The sequence below is a fragment of the Pelodiscus sinensis genome, chromosome 11 (assembly GCF_052426305.1).
Source record: "Pelodiscus sinensis isolate ZL-2025 chromosome 11, ASM5242630v1, whole genome shotgun sequence".
Lineage (NCBI taxonomy): Eukaryota > Metazoa > Chordata > Testudines > Trionychidae > Pelodiscus > Pelodiscus sinensis.
The window spans coordinates 31,466,278-31,487,079 of NC_143062.1; the positions used below are offsets into that span (position 1 = coordinate 31,466,278).

The window sequence follows — 20,802 nt, forward strand, 5'->3', positions numbered from 1 at the left end:
AAATCCTTATGACCCATTTGCAGTCACAAAGGTTCTTACCTCAGTTGAAAGGTAGAAGACATTAGAAAATGGAGAGATCCCCACCCTGAGGTGGAACGTGGAATGGGAAGCCCTGTTCCATCATTTCTGTAACATGTAGTTTGAGACAATAATACCATAGTGCTCTGCAGCAAATCCTATATTTTGGGAAAGTTGGAATGGATAATCTAGAAAATCTTTTCCATCTTTAACTTATCTGATTCAGGGAGACATACTTTTTTTCCCCCCCAGATATAATTATGAATGAATTTATGTTGATAATCCTGTATTGATCCATCACAAAAAAACACACCAGAAGTCAGGAGGGAAGATTTTTGAGAATTTAATGATCATCCTTATCCAAATGTCAACCACTGTCCTTTACTGTGGATAGTCATAAGGAAGTGAAACCTATGTGGGAGCAGAGGAAGGGGATACAGAGGATTTAATAGGTATCAAGAGGCCATGAATAATTTTGATCAATTAATATGACTTTTTTCTTTGTAGGCTGAGACAAGTCAGGGTGCTTTAGGAACACTGGCAAATGTTGTAACATCCCTTGCCAACCTCACTGAGTCACTTAATAATGGAGATACTTCTGAAATCCAGCAAGAGGATCAATCTGCAAGTGAGATCACTCGGTATGAATTTATATTGGCAGCTAATTTAGAAGGCATACCTATACTTTTGTAGGTTTGCATTACAATAGTAATGACCTTTTTCAACTCACTGTATAATTGCATTAACATTCCGGCTACGTCTACACTGGCCCCTTTTCCAGAAGGGGCATGTTAATTTCAGAGATCGCAATAGGGAAATCCGCGGGGGATTTAAATATCCCCCGCGGCATTTAAATAAAAATGTCCGCCGCTTTTTTCCGGCTTTTAGAAAAGCCGGAAAAGAGCGTCTACACTGGCCCCGATCCTCTGGAATAAGATCCTCCGGAAAAGGGCGCTTTTTCCGGAGGATCGGGGCCAGTGTAGACGCTCTTTTCCGGCTTTTCTAAAAGCCGAAAAAAAGCGGCGGACATTTTTATTTAAATGCCGCGGGGGATATTTAAATCCCCCGCGGATTTCCCTATTGCGATCTCTGAAATTAATATGCCCCTTCCGGAAAAGGGGCCAATGTAGACGAGCCCTCCATGTTTGGCTTCTGCCTTCAACCTGAATTTCTGCCATTCTGAAGAACTCTTTTCATTTATATTACTGTTACAAATGCTCTCTCCTGTTTGGTACAAATGCAGCATAATAAGGCAGAGCTGTATTTCATATTTAATAAGTTACATGAAATAAAAACTAGTTTGTGACAGCAAAAAAACTTTTCCTTAAAAATTGGTGAAAATTAGTAATGATTTTATATTACTTCAATTTTTTTCTTTGATTGTGTGTGTTTAGTGTTTGTGAAAGAAAGAAAATGGTAACAACAGTGCTGTGACAAGCATAGTATAGGCAGCAAGCATCTCCCACACAATTGTCATGAACGCTCAGTCCTGACCTTTAATGTCTCCTAATTTACTCTTAAATTTTTCCGAAGATGAGGCTGACAATGTGGAAACAATTTGGATTATGTCGAGATCATCAAACCTTGTCTTTTATGGCAATCCAAGGCAGAATTTGAACCCCAGCTCTCCAAAGTTATTATCTCAATCTCTTTTGTTTATTTCAAAATCAGGAAACAGGGAAGTAAATGCTCCATTTGTTTTTTACTCTTTGTTTTTTTTAAAAAATGGTACTGTAATATGTAATGCTAATGTATCAAAACAGGAAAAACACCAGATTTTAAAGCAATCCTATCCCATCTTTTCCATATAGGTTCCCAGGATAAGATTTTTAAAAATAGAAGTTACATTTAGGATACTAAATAAACTAATTTTTAAAAATGCAGATCACCCAGCTGCTTCTGCTGATACTAGCTTTATACTTTTAAATCTTGGTCCCAAGGAATAGATAACAAGGAAACAGATTGCTTGGGAAATAGTTGCTTAATAGCATTATGAAATAACATAATATGAGTCTGAAATGGTCTCAGTTCTCCTCTGATTTTGAGCTCTCGTCTTTATGGGAGAGGAGTTGTAGCAGTCTCAAGAAGCTAGTTATGTTTTCCTGATTTTGCACTGGCCTAGCTGCAGTTTTAGTTAGAAAGACACCTAGAGGCTAAAATGTATGCCATTCCAATAACATCCCTAAGGCTATGTCTACACTGTGGGGGTTTTCCAGGATACCTATCCCACAAAACCCCCACCACATCCAGGAAACGTGTTTGCTCTTCCCGTTTTTTTTTTTTTTTTTTTTTTTGCAGAAGAGCAAATGAGCTCTTTCAGGGAGCCCTGTATTCCTCATTTCACAAGGAATAAGGGTTCCTCCGAAAGAGGAGGCTTTTTTGTCATTTGGCCCTGTCTAGACGGGGCCAAATGGCAGAAAAGCCTCTTCCGGAAAAACAATCGGAAAAAGCTACGCAAATTGCAAAGCGCAATTTGCATAGCTTTTTCCAATAAAACCCAATAGTGTAGTAGACCTAGTCTAAGTGACCGTATGCCAGTGTAAGATCCTTGTAATGAAGCCCCAAGGTAAGAGAGAGGAAGGTGGGTAACCAGTGCAGGAGACACGGTTGCTGAAATAAGAAAGAGCAGCTGATGCAGGGCATATGCTGGGGAGAATATCTTCTAGATGGAAAAACTTGCAGTATTTGATTTGCCCTGAACTCCAAATGTGTTAATAGATATAAGAAAAAACACTTGTATTGTTTATTCATTTATTTAAAGGGCATTTGATACTTTGGCTAAAGCACTTAATACCACTGATGGCACAGTAGCTCAGAACTTGGCAGATGGGATGGATCCTACAGGAGGAGGGAATATTCATGTAATCAGCAGAGATCAGTCAACACCAATCATTGAAGTGGAAGGACCCCTACTTACAGATACACATGTCACATTTAAGGTGGGTCCTTCCTGAAATATATTTTTGGAAAAGACATAACATGGAATTTTAGTAACGTGTTTTTTCTTCTATAATTATATTTTGCTGTAATCAGTATTATCTAGCATACTAGCTATTGTTGTTAAAGACATAAAAACACCCCACATTTCCCTTGCACTCTGTATCCTGGAGCCCTGCAGATGCCCTCTCATTGAGACATTTCAATTGACAGTGGAGTAATTTTTGGTTTAGATTTACATTTTACATATAATTCTTCTGGGAATTACTCTTAGTGTTAAATACAACAAATCAATAATACCAAATGTGTAAATTCATACACATTGTTACTAAAAATGTTGAACTCTTAACTTTGGCTGTTTGAGGCACCCTCACATCATGGATATAGAAAATTTGGGCCATTTTCAAAGAATTATTGCTATATTTTTATGGTCGTGGTTTGGGGAACTGATGTGGAATTGCAGAAGAGATTGCACTTGGAAGCTGCTGTATCTTCAAGTGACTTTGAGCAACCACATCTTTTAGCTATATTCTATAGGAGAAATCAATAAGGATGTTTCTTTGTGTTGTCCAAGTGCATTTCCTTTAAGCAGATAAATATCATCAAGACAGTGAAGTAAACAATATATAGGAAACCTATTCTGTGCATATCAGGTAACCGGTGTTTTTTGCAAGTGAAGATTCATTCATATGGCATGGCTTTGCCAGAACAGTATTGATTTTAAATAATTTGTAATTTTAAAAAGTTGTATTTAGATCTGATTCACATCATTTTTATAGTAATTGTAAAGGTAATAATGCTGCATACAGCAGTGACAATTCAGGGATATGTGTTGTTGCATGAATAATAAAAAGTACTTTTAAAGTAATCATCTCATTCAGCTTCCCATATTTCTCCTACTTTTATACCTCCCCCTTTTAAGCCTGTACTTCTTATCAGTGCTAATGAGTTATGTGCTGAAGTTTTACTAATCTAACTCAATCATAAATGACAACTTTCAGCAAAAGACTCTGAAGGCAGATTGCATGTTTTATTCAAGTTTATTTAATTGATAATAAACATTTATGTCTGACCTGTACAGACTATACTGTACTCTTATTTCTGTATAGCTAACAATGCCTAGTCCAATGCCAGAGTACCTTAATGTGCACTACATCTGTGAGTCAGCTTCACGTCTGCTTTTCCTCTCAATGCACTGGGCTAGATCCATCCCTGCTTTTCAAGCTCTTGGGTAAGTGAATATTTTTCTACTGAATAATTACTTAAGTTTTAAGCTGAACATTTTCCAACTGTATTGGTTTGAAGTTAATTCATTTATACTTAATGGTTTAAAATGTAGAGACTACACATAGCACTTTTCTACATTTTGAAGAATATGAAAAACAAGATGACTGATTATGATAATACTTAGCATTACAGTAGTCAATGAGGCTGTACTGAAAAACTGAGTCAAAAGCTAGTGCCGGTTTTTTGGACATACAACTTGACAACTCGAAGTAGCAGGATCTCCATTTTGTAGATCATCTTTAATAATTTCTCATAGCCAGGACAACCACCCCTAAACACTTCTGTTGCAGTTATATTTTAATTCCTGTAATTTGTCAGTATCTTCCTGTCACAGAGGTGCCCAAAATACTATCATTATTATAACCCTAATTTATACATATAAGATAATGCCAACATGAGTTTAATACTTGCTAGAATTGTTTGTTTGATTTGTGTCTTTTTAGACAGGACTGTAACACAAGCCTAGTTCGTGCCTGCTGGAATGAACTGTTTACCTTAGGCCTAGCACAATGTGCACAGGTGATGAGTCTGTCTACTATCCTAGCAGCTATCGTCAACCACCTGCAGAACAGCATACAAGAAGGTACGTGTTAGGTAGTACTAGCTATTAGGTACATGATACTTATACAAGTTAGGCAGGCATGTGCTATTTTCAGCAGTAAAGAATTAAAAACATGTGTTTGTACATTTTTTTCACAAAGCATTTTCCAAGGAGGAATGGGTATTGTCTATCCTCCCCCAGATCCAAGCACAGAAGGAATCATAGAATCATAGAATACTAGGACTGGAATGGACCTTGAGAGGTCATCGAGTCCAGTCCCCTGCCCCCATGGCAGGACCAAATAATGTCTAGACCATCCCTGATAGACATTTATCTAACCTACTCTTAAATATCTCCACAGATAGAGATTCCATAACCTCCCTGGGCAATTTATTCCAGTGTTTAACTACCCTGACAGTTAGTAATGTCCAACCTAAACCTTTCTTGCTGTAGTTTAAGCCCATTGCTTCTTGTTCTATCCTCAGAGGCCAAGATGAACAAATTTTCTCCCTCCTCCTTATGACACCCTTTTAGATACCTGAAAACGGCTATCATGTCCCCCCTCAGTCTTCTCTCTTCTAAACTAAACAAATCCAATTCTTTCAGCCTTCCTTCATAGGTCATGTTCTCTAGACCTTTAATCATTCTTGTTGCTCACCTCTGGACCCTCTCCAATTTCACCACATCTTTCTTGAAAGGCATTGCCCAGAACTGGACACAAGACTCCAACTGAGGCCTAACCAGCACAGAGTAGAGCGGAAGAATGACTTCGCGTGTCTTTCTCACAACACACCTGTTAATGCATCCCAGAATCATGTTTGCTTTTTTTGCAACAGCATCACACTGCTGACTCATATTCAGCTTGTGGTCCACTATAACCCTTAGATCCCTTTCTGCCGTACTCCTTCCTAGACAGTTGCTTCCCATTCTGTATGTGTGAAACTGATTGTTCCTTCCTAAGTGGAGCACTTTACATTTGTTTTTATTAAACTTCATCCTGTTTACCTCAAACCATTTCTCCAATTTGTCCAGATAATTTTGAATTATGACCCTATCCTCCAGAGCAGTCGCATCTCTCCCAGCTTGGTATCATCTGCAAACTTAATAAGCGTACTTTCTATGCCAATATCTAAATAATTGATGAAGATATTGAACAGAGCCAGTCCCAAAACAGACCCCTGCAGAACCTCACTTGTTATACCTTTCCAGCAGGATTGTGAACCATTAATAACTACTCTCTGAGTACAGTTATCCAGCCAGTTATGCACCCACCTTATAGTAGCCCCATCTAAGTTGTATTTGCCTAGTTTATTGATAAGAATATCATGTGAGACCGTATCAAACACCTTACTAAAGTCTAGGTATACCACATCCAGCGCTTCTCCCTTATCCACAAGACTCGTTATCCTATCAAAGAAAGCTATCAGATTGGTTTGACATGATTTATTCTTTACAAATACATGCTGGCTGTTCCCTATCATCTTGCCACTTTCCAAGTGTTTACAGATGATTTCTTTAATTACTTGCTCCATTATCTTCCCTGGCACAGAAGTTAAACTAACTGGTCTGTAGTTTCCTGGGTTGTTCTTATTTCCCTTTTTATAAATGGGCACTATATTTGCCCTTTTCCAGTCTTCTGGAATCTCTACTGTCTCCCATGATTTTCCAAAGATGATAGTTAGAGGCTCAGATACCTCCTCTATGCTCCTTGACTGTTCTAGGATGCATTTCATCAGGCCCTGGTGACTTGCAGGCATCTAACTTTTCTAGGTGATTTTTAACTTGTTCTTTTTTTATTTTATCTTCTAAACTTACCCCCTTCCCACTAGCATTCACTATGTTAGGCATTCCTTCAGACTTCTTGGTGAAGACTGAAACAAAGAAGTCATTAAGCATCTCTGCCATTTCCAAGTTTCCTGTTACTGTTTCTCCCTCCTCACTGACCAGTGGGCCTACCCTGTCCTCTTGCTCCTAATGTATTTATAAAAAGTCTTCTTTTTTCCCTTTATTCCCGTAGCTAGTTTGAGCTCATTTTGTGCCTTTGCCTTTCTAATCTTGCCCCTGCATTCCTGTGTTGTTTGCCTATATTCATTCTTTGTAATTTGTCCTACTTTCCATTTTTATATGACTCCTTTTTTATTTTTAGGTCATGCAAGATCTTGTGGTTAAGCCAAGGTGGCCTTTTGCCCTATTTTCTATCTTTCTGATGCAGCGGAATAGCTTGCTTTTGGGCCCTTAACAATGTCCCTTTGAAAAACTGCCAACTCTCCTCGGTTGTTTTTCCCCTTCAGTCTTGATTCCCATGAGACCTTACCTATCAGTTCTCTGAGTTTACCAAAATCTGCCTTCCCGAAATCCATTCTCTGTTTTGCTGTTCTTCCTTCTGCCCTTCCTTAGAATTGTGAACTCTATGATTTCATGATCACTTTCACCCAAGCTGCCTTCCACTTTCAAATTATCAACCAGTTCCTCCCTATTTGTTAGGATCAAATCTAGAACAGCTTCCCCCCAGTAGCTTTTTCAACCTTCTGAAATGAAAAGTTGTCTCCAATGCAGTCCAAGAATTTATTGGATAGTCTGTGCCCCGCTGTGTTATTTCCCCAACATATATCTGGATAGTTGAAGTCCCCCATCACCACCAAATCTTGGGCTTTGGATGATATTGTTAGTTGTTTAAAAAAAATCCTCATCCACTTCTTCCACCTGGGTAGGTGGCCTGTAGTAGACTCCTAGCATGACATCACCCTTGTTTTTAACCCCTTTTAGCCTAACCCAGAGACTCTCAACACTTCCGTCTCCTATGTCCATCTCCACCTCACTCCAAGTGTGTTCATTTTTAATATATAAGGCAACACCTCCTCCCGTTTTTCCATGTCTATCCTTCCTGAGCAAGCTGTACCCTTCCATTCAAACATTCCAATCATGTGTATTATCCCACCAAGTTTCTGTGATGCCAACAATGTCATAATTGTACTTCCTGCTTATTACCATACTTCTCACATTTGTATATAGGCATCTAAGATACTGATTTGACCTTGCCTCCCAGTTTTGCTTTGACCCTCTGTTCTCTCTGCCGTTATAGCCCATGCTCTCTCCCATTTCTGACCCATCTCCCAGGTCTCCATGTTCTCCACTTATCTGTGGGCTTTGCTTACCTGTTCCCATCGAACCTAGTTTAAAGTCCTCCTCACTAGGTTAGCCAGTCTGTGTCCAAGTAGGGTCTTCCCCCTCCTCGAAAGGTGAATGCCATCTCTTCCCAGTAGTCCTTCCTGGAATAGCATCCCGTGGTCGAGGAAGCCAAAGCCCTCCTGGTGACACCATCCTTGCAGCCAGGCATTCACCTTAAGGATACAGCTGTCTCTGCCCAGGCCCCTACCTTCAACAGGAAGGATTGAAGAGAATACCACCTGCGCTCCAAACTCCTTCACCCGTACTTCCAGAGCCCTGTAGTCACTCTTGATCTGCTCAGTGTCTCACCTCGCAGTATCATTTGTGCCCACATGGATGAGTAGCATGGAGTAGTAGTCAGAGGGCTGGATAATCCTTGACAATGCCTCCTTAACATCTCGGATACGGGCCCCCAACAAACAGAATACCTCCCGAGATGAAATGTCAGGGCGACAGATGGGCGCCTCTGTCCCCCTCAGAAGAGAGTCTCCGACCACCACTACCCTACGTTTCCTATTCGCAGTGGTGGCAGCAGACCTCCCAGCCTTGGGGGTACGAGGCTTCTCCTCCTCAGTAGTAAGGGGTGATTCCTTATCTCCTGTATAAAGAAGAGCATAACGGTTTCCTAGTACCACGGCGGGAGGGTTCGGAGCAGGGGTGGAGCAGTGTCTGCTGCCAGAAGTAACCAGCTGCCAGTGTCCACCCTGAGCCGTCTCCTCCTCCACCAGTGTCCTGTGTACTGGGACAACTACCTCAGCTGTCTCCTCATGAACACGGTCCAGGAATCGCTCCTGCATTCGGGTGCTCCTCAACCTAGCCACCTCCTGTAGCTCTCCCACCTGCTGCCTGAGAGATTCCAGCAGCAGGCACCTTTCACATTGGATGATCTCCCCAACCTGGATATCAGTAAGTGGGAATTGCAAGCCACGGTCCCTGCAAAATCACACCAGGATCTGGGTAGAGGCATCCATGCTCAAGTGCTCTGTCTGGCTACAGGCGCAGGTGGAGGAGACAGAAGTAGTGCTGGCACAGCTGTTGCGGGTCTTCCTGACCATCGTAGGCCTCCCTCTGTCAAACTCCCTCTCAAACTCTCCTGTCTGCACCCCTCTGTCTGCCTCGCTCCACATGTAACTATTCTTGCACAGGATATGGGAATCAAACTCACCAGCCCCCCAAAGAGGTCCTCTTAGGGTTATAGATCCATGCATGGGGTGGAGCCAAAGCTAGAGGGGATAGACACAGTTACTCCTCTTGCTTCTTTTCTTCCATCTGAGATTCTACAAAGAAGATGATGAATCTAGAATCTACATTAACTTTTGTGTGAACTGCTCTTATGGAAAGTTCCAAAGGAAGCCACCATGCGGGGATGATTTAGTTGGGGTTGGTCCTGCTTTGGGCAGGGGGCTGGGCTCGATGACCTCCTGAGGTCTCTTCCAGCCCTAGGATTCTATGATAGTGGCAGAGTAGGAATTCAGGAAACTTAGAAGGGCATTGGAGTGTGCTGATACAGAGTTTTAGCATAGATGGTCTTTCATGTTCAGCAGATTTCTAACTAGATGAAACTCTACCCACTTAACAGTAAAATTCAAAGGAAGCACTGTAGGGTTCACATCATAAAGTGTTCCTCCCATCCTGAAATTTTGTGTGGGCATTTTCTTTGCTGGAGGTGATGAAACATTCTCCAACACATGCCCACAAGTTGTTCACAGTTACACTTTTGAAATAGTTGCTGACCAACACTGCACAGTTATTACTGCAAGTATACCACATTACCAAAATATAAATACTTAGATATTAATTAATAGCTGTGTCCCAAAATTCTATCAAAAAATCTTATAACAAGATGACTTCTCACATCCTTAAAAAGATATTTATCTTTTCTAATTTTATGTTAACCTGCTAATTTTCATCTCTAGAATGGAGATGATCTGGCATAGCTGGCTTTTTTACAGGGAAGATTATGCAAAATAATATGATTGATATGGGTAACTTTTTTAATAAATGGGGGAAATTATTATGTCTATAGAAAAAAAATCTATAGTAACAGCCTGACATCTGCAAATACAATTTATCTTTACTTACAGAAGTAGAAGAAACCAGATGTATATGTAGCCAGCAAATTACAGAATACTACATATGTCATGAAACTAGCAAGGATTAGTACCAGGATGAAGGTACAAAGATAAATACATTTTAAAAATCTATAAGTAAATACCAAATCATAAAAACATAGTTTGATTTAAAGGTGACTGCAGAAAATAATCACAGTTAAATATAGGCAAATATCAAATTATGTACCCCCCATTAATAATCATATTTTTTCTTGGGGAAATTCCATAATGTGGAGAGCCTTTAGATACAATGTAATTCCACAGTTTATGTGAAGGCAACACACAAAGGGGTCAGGATTCTCTGTGCTCTATATTGGCTCTTAGTACACTCCGGAGTTTTGAGGGGCCGATAGAGGAGCAAAGCCAAAGAACCTCTGATTCTTCTTTGAGTGATTGCGCACGTCCATTCCATGTAGGTGTGTGCTCACTGCACGTAATGAATGCACGCAACGTCGAAAGTTTTTCCCTTAGTACCCGTTGGGCAAGCAGGGGAACACCCTGGAGTGGCGTCCTCCGCTATATCAGTTAATATATACCCCTGCTGGCCCTCCACACCCTCAGTTCCTTCTTACTGGTCATAATGGTCAGGTGCTTTTGCTCTTGCTCTGCAAGAGTCTCTTAGCACTTCTCCCTTGTTTAGTTAGTAAGTTAAGAACAATGAACTGTGAAACTTTATATGAGTGGTTAACAGTTGTTAAGTGTTATACTTAGTGTTGAAGTACTTAGGCAAGAGGCTTGCTTTGTGTCCTGGGTGTGTCCAGTGGGGCATGCCTGGATCCCAAGACTTCAAGCATAGTGAGAACCCTATGCCCTGTGGAGACCCCCCACAGAGCTTGAACCAAGTGTCTCGGCGAAGCCCATCTGTCCGAGGCGTATAAGATCTGCAAAAGCTTCAAGCCGCATACCAAAGAGAGTCCCGTTTGAAGATCATCCTTATGGAAGTGGCCTTGTACCCAGCACACTGGTTTTGGTGCAGGAGGAACCCACCCACTCACACACCTTTCTGGTGCTGTGTAGGCCTCAGCACTGGTCTCTATCCCCAGTGCCCCAGAAGAAGAGGAGACCTAGGGGGGGCAGGTTTCCCTCTAGGCACGTGCCCTCTGTGCGCACTGAAGTGGGGCACGTGGCACCAATGAGCATGGCACCTGGATCATTGCGGTTGGGTCGGCACCAGGACTTCAGCCCAGCAGAGGACCTCCCAGAGCCCTCCACTCAGGACACTTTCAAAGCAGTGAGAGACTTGATCAAGCTCACCTCTTCTCCAACTGCGGCAACAGGTGCAGCCAAGGAGTGCAAGCCCAGATGGCACCGCCCTTCGGCCTCGGTACACAGCGCCCCACCCCCAGATCAAGAGTGCATCATCGCCCCACCCTGGTACCATCCACTTCGACCCCGTGTACAGCACCACCTCCAGTCTTGGCACCTGCCACAACTGCCTACCTGACCCAAGCATCGGCACAAGTACTGGAGTCAGCACTGGCACAGGGGCTCTCACGCAGCACTGACTCTAGTACCAGGTCTTTTGGCTGCCAGCCCCTCTCCATTGAGTGGACCGGCACCACCACCTGCTATGCCTCCACCTCCTCCTCAGCACTGGGGGAAACCACAGTCAATGACCTGGCATGCTCCAAGCAGGAGGTCGCCACCACACTGCCATGGTGTGTCACAGCCACCACACTGCCATGGTCAACTTCTGAATATTCAACCAACTCAGAGGTGGAATTGGTCTGGTCATCCTGGGGCTACAGGTCAAGGTTGCAGCACTGATCCTACTCTTACCACCGATTGCAGCACCGAACCATAGAACGTCAGCGCAACCGCAGCACCACCAGCAACAGCAGCTATGGCCTCAGCCTGCCCTGGTACCAGCCAAGCAGCAGCCCTGGCCATCACAGCTGCAGGCCCTGACACAGTGGCCTTTCTAGACCCCATGGGCCTACCATCAGAGCCAAAGTGTGGACCCCTCTAAACCAGAGTCAGTCTTATCAGGATCCAAAGCTCCTCCTTCAGCGACCCCATTGACTTGCTCCCTGATATCAGGGTAATCTCTCCCATAGGACAGGCATCACCAGGACCCGCTTCAAAGAGAGGGCCACCCACTGCTCAGCCCTCTACAGTGGCCTCGTTGGTGCTATCCCAGGCCTCCTCACAGGCCCATGACCCAGAGGCGGTAGGCGCGAAAAGGTCTTCATCCTCACCTGACAAGGCCCTTGGCAGATTCCTTCCCACCATGCCCTCCATGGACTTGAGGTCCCATCAGGAGCTCCTCCGTTGCTTAGCCCAGAGTCTGGGGGTACAGGCAAAGAGTGTGTCAGATGATTCGGATCCTACAGTTGACATCCTGTAGCTCAACACCCCCACCAGAGTGGCCTTACCCATCAATAAGACTCTGATAAAGATCACAAAGACCTTTTGACAAACCCCAGCTTTTATCCCACCAGCCGATAAGAAGGTTGAGCAGAAGTACTTTGTACCACAGGAGGGGAACAAGCACCTCTTCTTCCACTCACCTCCGGGTTCTTTGGTCATCCAGGCAGTGAACCAGAGGAAGAGACAAAGCCAGCCCGGCACCATGCCTAAGAGTAGGCATGCCAAAAAGATGGACCTTCTGGGCAGAAAGACCTGTGCTTCTGAGAGCCTCCAGCTTCGCATAGCAAACCAGCAGGTTCTTCTGAGTCACTATGCATATGACAAATGGGTGGCCGTGGACACATTTGCCGAGCTGCTTTCCAAGGACTCTTGGCTTGAATTCAGATCTCTCTCGGAAGAGGGCAGAGTAGTTTCTCAGGCCACCCTCCAAGCCGCCCTGGATGCAGCTGATGCAGCAGCCCACACCATGGTTCTGCAACACAGATTTTGGCTGCAGGTCTCCAGAGTGCCTCCTGAGCTCCAGACTACCATCCAGGACCTCCCATTCGAGGGGCCGTCCCTCTTCTCTGAGCAGGCCAGCCAACATCGGCATTGCCTCAAGGATACCCAGGCCAACTTAAAGTCCCTCAGGGTTCATACACCTGCTACCCAAAGGCATTCCGTCTCGGGCGGGAATGCCCCAGTGAACAGGAGAAGTAACAGGTGCCGTTCCCTCCCAGACCAGGGCCAGGTCCCCTCCAACAAGTCCCAAGGCCCCACCAAGAATTTTGAGGGTACACCCAAGGACAGCCTACTAGCCTCACCTCTCCAGTTCAGGGACCGCCTATTCCCTTTCCACCATGCCTGGGAGTCTGTTACCTCAGACCAATGGGTATTAGAGATGATAGAAAGGGGATATACCATCCTTTTCCTTTTGCCCGCTCTTTCCCAGCCCCCTGGCCCGTCCCTCTTCAGGAACCCCTCTCACAAGCATTCCTAAGCCTAGGAGCATCTGAAGTGGTCCTCCAGGGGTTTGTGGGCAAAGGATTCTACTCCCTGTACTTCCTGGTTCCCAAGGCCAAAGGGGGATTCTGACCCATCCTAGACCTCAGGAAACTCAACACCTTTAAAGCCAAGTTCAAGATGGTGACCATGGCATCCATCATCTCTTCCCTGAGCCTCGAAGACTGGTACACAGCCCTCGATCTAAAGGATGCCTACTTCCATATTTGTATTACACCACACCACAGGTGGTTCCTCTGCTTTATGGTGGGCCCGGACCATTATCAGTTTATGGACCTCTCATTTGGTCTCTCTACAGCCCTTTGACTGTTCACAAAGTGTATGGCCATAGTAGCTTCTGCCCTGAGGAAGCAGAAGGTCCAGGTGTTCCCCTAACTGGAGAACTGGCTTCTCCAAGGGCCTTCCTTGGACCTGGTGCTGGCCCACGTTGGTCTACTACAAGACATTTTTCAGGAGTTGGGAGTCCTAAATGTGACCAAGTCGACCCTGGTCCCCATTCAGGTTATTTAGTTCGTGGGCACCCACCTGGACTCCACATTGGCCACAGTCTCCTTCCCCAAGTGCTGTTTTATGGTGATCAAGGCGGCCATCCTGGACATGTGGGCATCTCCATGACGACGGCCAGGACCTGCATGCACCTCATGGGGCTTATGGCTGCCTGCACCTACGTTATTCAACATGCCAGGCTTCGCAGGCGCCCACTACAGTTGTGGCTGGTGTGGGTTCACAACCTGTCCTTCTTCCTTTGGGCTAAGAATGGTGACGGTTCTTCCCAATGTCCTCCGTTCCCTGGACTGGTGGATCCAGGATAGGGTGATCTGCACCGGAGTCCCATTCTCCAGACCTCTGCTGGAGAATTACTGTTCAGTTACTAACTGACACATCTGGCACTGGTTGGGGGGTTCATCTTAGCAACATGTGGACCCAACGTATGTGGTCACGGGACAAACTCTCCCTGCATAGTAATGTCAGGATGTTGGCGAGCAGTCCAGCTCAATTGTCTAGCCTTTCTCCCACAGCTCAGGGGCAGAACAGTTCTCATTGTGTCAGACAACACGTCAGTAGTCTCCTACATAAAAAGACAGGGAGGGGCCCATTCCCCTCTCCTGTGTCATGAGGCCCTTCAGCTTTGGGAGCTATGTATCAGGGTGGATATTCACCTGTTTGCCTCCTATCTCTCGTGGTCCCAGAACACCCTGGTGGACCAACTTATCAGATCCTTCTCCAGCCACGAATGATCTCTCAGGGGGGATGTGGCCCTCCAAATCTTCTGCAGGTGGGAGTTTCCCCTTCTGGACCTGTTTGCCACCCAGCAGAACAGGAAGTGCCCATGGTTCTGCTCCTATGGGGTGGGGATCCCTGGGAGACACACTCATCACTCCCTGGCCAGAGGATCTACTTTATGCGTTTCCACCCTTCCCACTGGTTCACAAGGTACTCTTGTGGGTTCAGGAGTTATGGGCATCCCTGATCCTCATTGCACTGGTGTGGCCCAGACAGGACTGGTTCACGTCCCTCCTGAACCTATCCTGCAAGAGGCCAATTGATCTCCCACTGGACCCAGACCTGATAACACAGGACTGCAGCAGTCTTTGCCACCTGAATCTGCAGTCCCTGCACCTAATGGCATGGAAGCTCCATGGCTCACGGCGTTGGAGCTGCAGTGCTCAGAGTGAGTGCAGGAGGTCCTGCTGGGGAATAGGAAACTATTCACTAGACCACCCACCTGGCTAAGTGGAAGTGCTCCTCTATCTGAGCTACCCAGAAAAGGGCATCACCTATGGATGCCCAGATCCCTCTATTCCTGGATTACCTACTGGATCTTAGGATGCAAGGGCAATCCTCCTCATCAGTTAGGGTATGTCTACACTAGCCTCCTAGTTCGAACTAGGGTGGCTAATGTAGGCATTCGAACTTGCAAATGAAGCCCGGGATGTAAATATCCCGGGCTTCATTTGCATGTTCCCGGGCGGGCGCCATTTTTAAATCCCCCTAGTTCGAACTGACCGCCCATGTCTACACGCGGCAGTCAGAAGTTAATCCGAACTAAGTCCTTGGTTCGGATTAACTTCTGACTGCCGCGTGTAGCCGCGGGCAGTCAGTTTGAACTAGGGCGATTTAAAAATGGCGCCCGCCCGGGAACATGCAAAGGAAGCCCGGGATATTTAAATATCCCGGGCTTCATTTGCAAGTTCGAATGCCTACATTAGAATGGACATGGGTAATGGAATGAACATGGGTAATCATTCGAAGAAGAAAAAAAGGTTACTTACCTCTTAACTGTTGTACTTTGAGATGTGTTGCTCATGTCCATTCCAAATCCTGCCCCCACCTCCTCCTCTTCTGAGTTCAGTAAGAAGGAACTGGGCCAGCAGGGGTATATATATTGGCCAGTATACCGGTGCTACTCCCAGAGACTCTCCTACTGGCTCAACAGGTACTGCTAAGGGAAAAACTTTTGACAACGCGTGCACGCAGTGCACACACACTAACGTGGAATGGACATGAGCAACACATCTTGAAGAACAACAGTTACGAAGGTAAGTAACCATTTTTTCTGTTAACTGGGCATTTTTCCCTTTCACTCCCTCACATCAATGAGGAGGATATGGGAGCAGCACAGATCAATTGAAGTTGCAGTTCTGAAGTAGCTGCTATACATTAGAACAGCTCTTGAGGGTATTGTAGTATATTCCAGGAGCCACTGTTGCTACCAGCCAGTGCAGAATTAAGTAAAAAACTGTATTAAAGCCACCTTTGCCACTCCTTTCCCTGGGCTGTGCTTTCTGTGGATGCCTCTTGGAAGCAGAGCACAGAATCTGTTATATGATGTTTAAAGTCTATCAATTTAATTTTTAATAATAAAATGACTGCCATCATGTACAAATCATGTAGCGGTGCTATTGGTGATAATTTTTCACACAATCAAGAATGTGCTTTTTTTTCCATGAGTTTTTTGCTTGGTTTTTGCTTGGTTAGAAAGGGAAAATCAGTGATTACTGATTTAAAATGTAATCCTTTCAAACACAATACTCATAGGCAAATCCAGCCCCCAAACCAGTTCCTCAAAACACAGCATAACTGGTGGTGCTCTCCTGTACAAAAAGAGGGGCATGATGTAAAGAAGTCATGGAGGAGGCCTTGAGTACTCTGTATTCCCTGAAGAGTAAACCATTCAGGTTTTTTCTGCATTAGAAAGTGGAGGGGGCTTGAAAGATTAGTGGAACTGACAGATCCACATGTTACTGGCTGGCAAGGGGTTGGAGGTTATACGAGTCGCAGGCCCTAATCAAGCCATAAGGTTGCACTACTGTAGCCTGAATGAAAAGAATTCCATCTTCAGCCTGATCCTTCCAGATCTCCTCAGTACCTAGCCTCACTATTTAGGTTGAGATTTGCACTGAGAAGAGGATGTGGCTATATATAAGGTTATTTTATGTTATTCTAGGTATTTTAAATAAGGGCATCAAGTGAAGTTTTTTATTATTATTTTAAAATGGTGAATACAAAATGCTAGAAATGTATCTAGGAAGATTATAGGAGTATTCTAATAATTCTGGAAAACTCTAGAATTCCAGCTGTTTTTCCTGTGTACTTTTGTACCGTTGTTTCCCATACATTAAAAATATGGTAGCATGTATCCCCTTGAACAGTCAGTCACAAAAGTATGATCATAGTATATCTGTCTTAGAAATTTCAATTATATTTTCATTCTTGTTTTCAAGACGTGTAAAAATGTCTAGTTTCTTTTCAATTTTTTGTTGTGGTTGCAGAAAATATATACAGTAATCATTAATTTAAGGCACATAGGGCTAAGCACATCTATACAGTCATTAGCAGTACAGATTACTGCAAAAATGCTTGTTATAATGTTCTGAAATATAAATATTAGAAGTCATGCATGGAGTTAAGTTCTAAAGATCTTTTAGTTTTTGTTTATTTCCAGTGAAAAGTTTTATATGTTGAAGGTTTCTTCAGCAGACTTATCTTGATTAATTTAATGAATAGTAATCATGCATCCAGATATCTGTCATAATATAATCTCATGTTTCTATCTGTCATATTTCTTTGACTGGTCTACAAATATGCAGTTCAGGGAGGAGGAAAAGGAAATATATTTCTTATTTTCTTAACATAGTAAGCCCAGGTCTACACTAGGGCTTTATTTTGAAATAACCCCCCTTATTATTTATAAGGGTCAAATTTATAAGCAGAGAATCCACACTACCCATCCCGTTATTTCAGAATAAGAGGCCACTTATTTCTAAATCTGTACTCCTGATTTTCATGGGGAATAACACTTATTTCAAAATAGTGTTAGTGTGGACCAGTGTATCTTAAACTTTTAAGACCGAGGAACACCAAATAATTTTTTTTTAAGGGGAACAACAATGATTTTTTTTTGTTGAGGAAAAAAAAGCCCCCAGGGAAAAATCGTTGAGCAGCACACTTTAAGAAACACTGGTGTGGACGTTCCGGTGCTGCTATTTCAAAATAATTACTCTCCAAAGTAATTCAAACTAATTATTTCCTACTGCTTTCTGGGGCGTTAAGTCAAGGTAGCACATTCACATTAATGGAGCCTGCTTTGGACTAATTTTGAGGTTTTCCTGTAGTGAGGACACATTATATTGATTTTGTAAAATTGGGAGTTAAGTCGCATTTAGTTACAGTAAAACCTGTGCTATCTGGAACTTAACTAGCTGGAAAACTTTAGAAACTGGCAAATTTCAGAGCTGGGGGGGGGGAAAAAAGGAAACTGGTGCTTTAAGCCAGGAATGCAGCACGTACTTGGGGGATGAGCAAACGGCCGCTATAGCCGCCTGATGCTAGGCTGCATCCCGGCCCCCCTGCGGCTCGCGGCCGCTCGGGCTCGCCTCCGCCCCTCTCCCCCCGTGCCTCCACATCTCCTCCCCAGCAGGTAAGCCCCCTGCAGCTCCTAGCAGCCCAGCACCCTCATGGCCGCTTGGCCTGCCCCTCTTCCCCACACATCCTGGCTTCCTCTCCCGCAGTTCCTCCCCCCCTCCAGGCAGACTGCCCCCGCTATCTCTGCCTCCCAGCTTCCACCCCCTTCACCAGGCCGTATCTGCCCCCCCATGGCTCGTGGCCCCCCCCAGAAGGCCACATCCCAGCCCCCACATGGCTCCTGCCTCTCAGATATCCAGAATTTTCAGAAAACCGGCATGACCTAATCCCCGTTTGTCACTAGTATACCTGACTGTAATTTAACACAGGTTTTACTGTATTTCGAAATAGATTCCTAGTGTAAACATGCCCAAGAGTATTTCTTCCTTTTTCAGCTAACTCTTTCTGAAACACCAAGACCCCCATACATCTCTTTTTCAGGCTCAACTAAAACTATGAAAATTGAGAAAATTCTTAATTGGTATAGCAATTTCCAAATAAACACATTTAAACAGAAAGGAGATGAAGTCAACACAAAGAACCTGGTAATATGAAAAGCTGAGGGATCACCCTGTGTTAATTATGCTCCGTAAGAGGGAGAAAGGGCACATATTAAAGTGAGCGCACAATCTATTTCTAAAGAAACAGATATGGAAAAAGGTGGCACAGTCATATTGCATTAGCCTTTCACTTGTGGACAACTAGAGTGATTCCAGAGTGGATTATTACTTATAATAAATTAATCTGGTAGTCTTCTGCACCTAATCTCTCATTTTTGTCCACCTCCCCAAAACTCCTGTTTAAATATATAGCACAATCTGCTTAGCAGAGGCCCATCACTGGCATAATATAGGTGTTTCAGGATAGGTTTAGATATATTGGCAAACCTTTTTGAAAAATATTGCATCATGTTTGACACTAGTGTACCTGACTCTAATTTATAAGGTCCTCAATCCTTACTTCCATGAGTATTAAGTCATCCATAATATATTTTAAATGGTTAAAAAAAAAGTTTATAATCAATTCAGAATTATTTTAAATTTCATTTGATCTATTCCTGCAAAGGAGATGAATGTGTTTTGTTAATTTTCAAATGTATTTGAACTCTCTCAAGAGAAAGTGTAATGTCTTATTGTAGATAAGCTTTCCGGAGACAGGATAAAGCAAGTCATGGAACACATCTGGAAACTTCAGGAGTTCTGTAACAGCATGGCCAAGCTTGATATTGATGGATATGAATATGCATACCTTAAAGCTATAGTCCTCTTTAGCCCTGGTAAGGTATTCAACAACCATTATAATGACCTAATTGTAATTGCAGTTCAGATGCTGAACTTAAATATATTTATCTTTTGACACCAGGAAACTTTTAAAAGAATCAAATATCCAGTAACAAAGAGACTGTTCTACTGAGTTGTTCATAAAATATCAGACAGCACCATTAGACTTTATCATAAATAACCCCTTTTAAAAATAACTTTGGGGCACAATATTTCGTGCTCAATGTTTAATTCTACATGTTTTGTACATATTTATATGCATTAAAGGCAGAATTCTCAGACCACCACCCTTTCCCAAACTGCTTTGTGATACTCTGACAGCATAAAGAAACCTGAAGGCTGCTCTGATAGTGCTGCACGGGACTATATTGATGTAAGATCACTGAGTGGCATAAAGCTGTGCTATCCATTTCCCTACTCTGCATGCTCATGTCAGGATTGGGAGTAGGTATGTGTGACAGATGACTGAGAATCTGTCAGTTTTCATTCAATATGGAATATAATTAATGGTAAAAATGATTGGGAAAATATATCCTCTGGCTATAAGTGATTGAAAGGTACTTGTTTCAGTGTTAACATTCTTTTATTAAGAATATGCAAAAGGGGGTAGAAGATGCAGATGTGAGATGAAATTCTACTGTGGTTTAGATACAGCCACCACTACACACAATATCGTTCCCCCTACCACCAATTTGTTAACAAGGACAATGAGCATATGAGCTGATAAACTAAAAAAAACAGAACCCATACAATGGACATTGTGTATGAGATCTCAGGATTTCCTCAGAGAACACACCTTTGTCAGAGGTATCCATAGGTATATCAAAGTACAAAGTGATGCAGGCAGGGAAAGAGGAGTTAAATATGTTCCTCAGAAATTGAACGAGTATATAAGAATCCTGACCGGCTGAGTGAGAGGGAAGTGCTTGTCTTAGAACTGTAGGGTATTTACTTTCTATTTCCACTGTAACTAATTCTATCTCATCTACCTTGCTGAGTTTTACGAAGTATTTAGCCTCTTTTTTTTCTTTAATATTTTCTCTATCTACTCTTCATAAATCTTGTTTTAATTAGATTAATTTAGGGTCTTGAGCTGTTGCTTTGGGAGATTTTTCACAGACTGTCTTGGATTCTTCTGTAGTATTAGAATAACAACACATAGTTCTTATCAATCATCTTTTAA

The 20,802-nt window shown here is 43.3% G+C and overlaps 1 protein-coding gene across 6 annotated transcripts in view; it reads left to right on the plus strand.

Moving 5' to 3' along the window:
* The window catches only part of NR2C2 (nuclear receptor subfamily 2 group C member 2), a 76,484-nt gene that overhangs the window by 38,953 nt on the left and 16,729 nt on the right, over positions 1–20,802 (plus strand). For 5 of the 6 annotated variants that reach the window (XM_075938755.2, XM_075938756.2, XM_075938754.2 and 2 more), the window contains 5 exons: positions 526–659; positions 2,780–2,957; positions 4,065–4,186; positions 4,686–4,825; positions 19,478–19,615. In XM_075938755.2, coding sequence (XP_075794870.1) covers positions 526–659; positions 2,780–2,957; positions 4,065–4,186; positions 4,686–4,825; positions 19,478–19,615 — 712 coding nt within the window. Of the gene's footprint in view, positions 1–525; positions 660–2,779; positions 2,958–4,064; positions 4,187–4,685; positions 4,826–10,035; positions 10,126–19,477; positions 19,616–20,802 lie in introns of those variants that run through there. The other variant, XM_075938759.2, reaches the window with a different exon arrangement.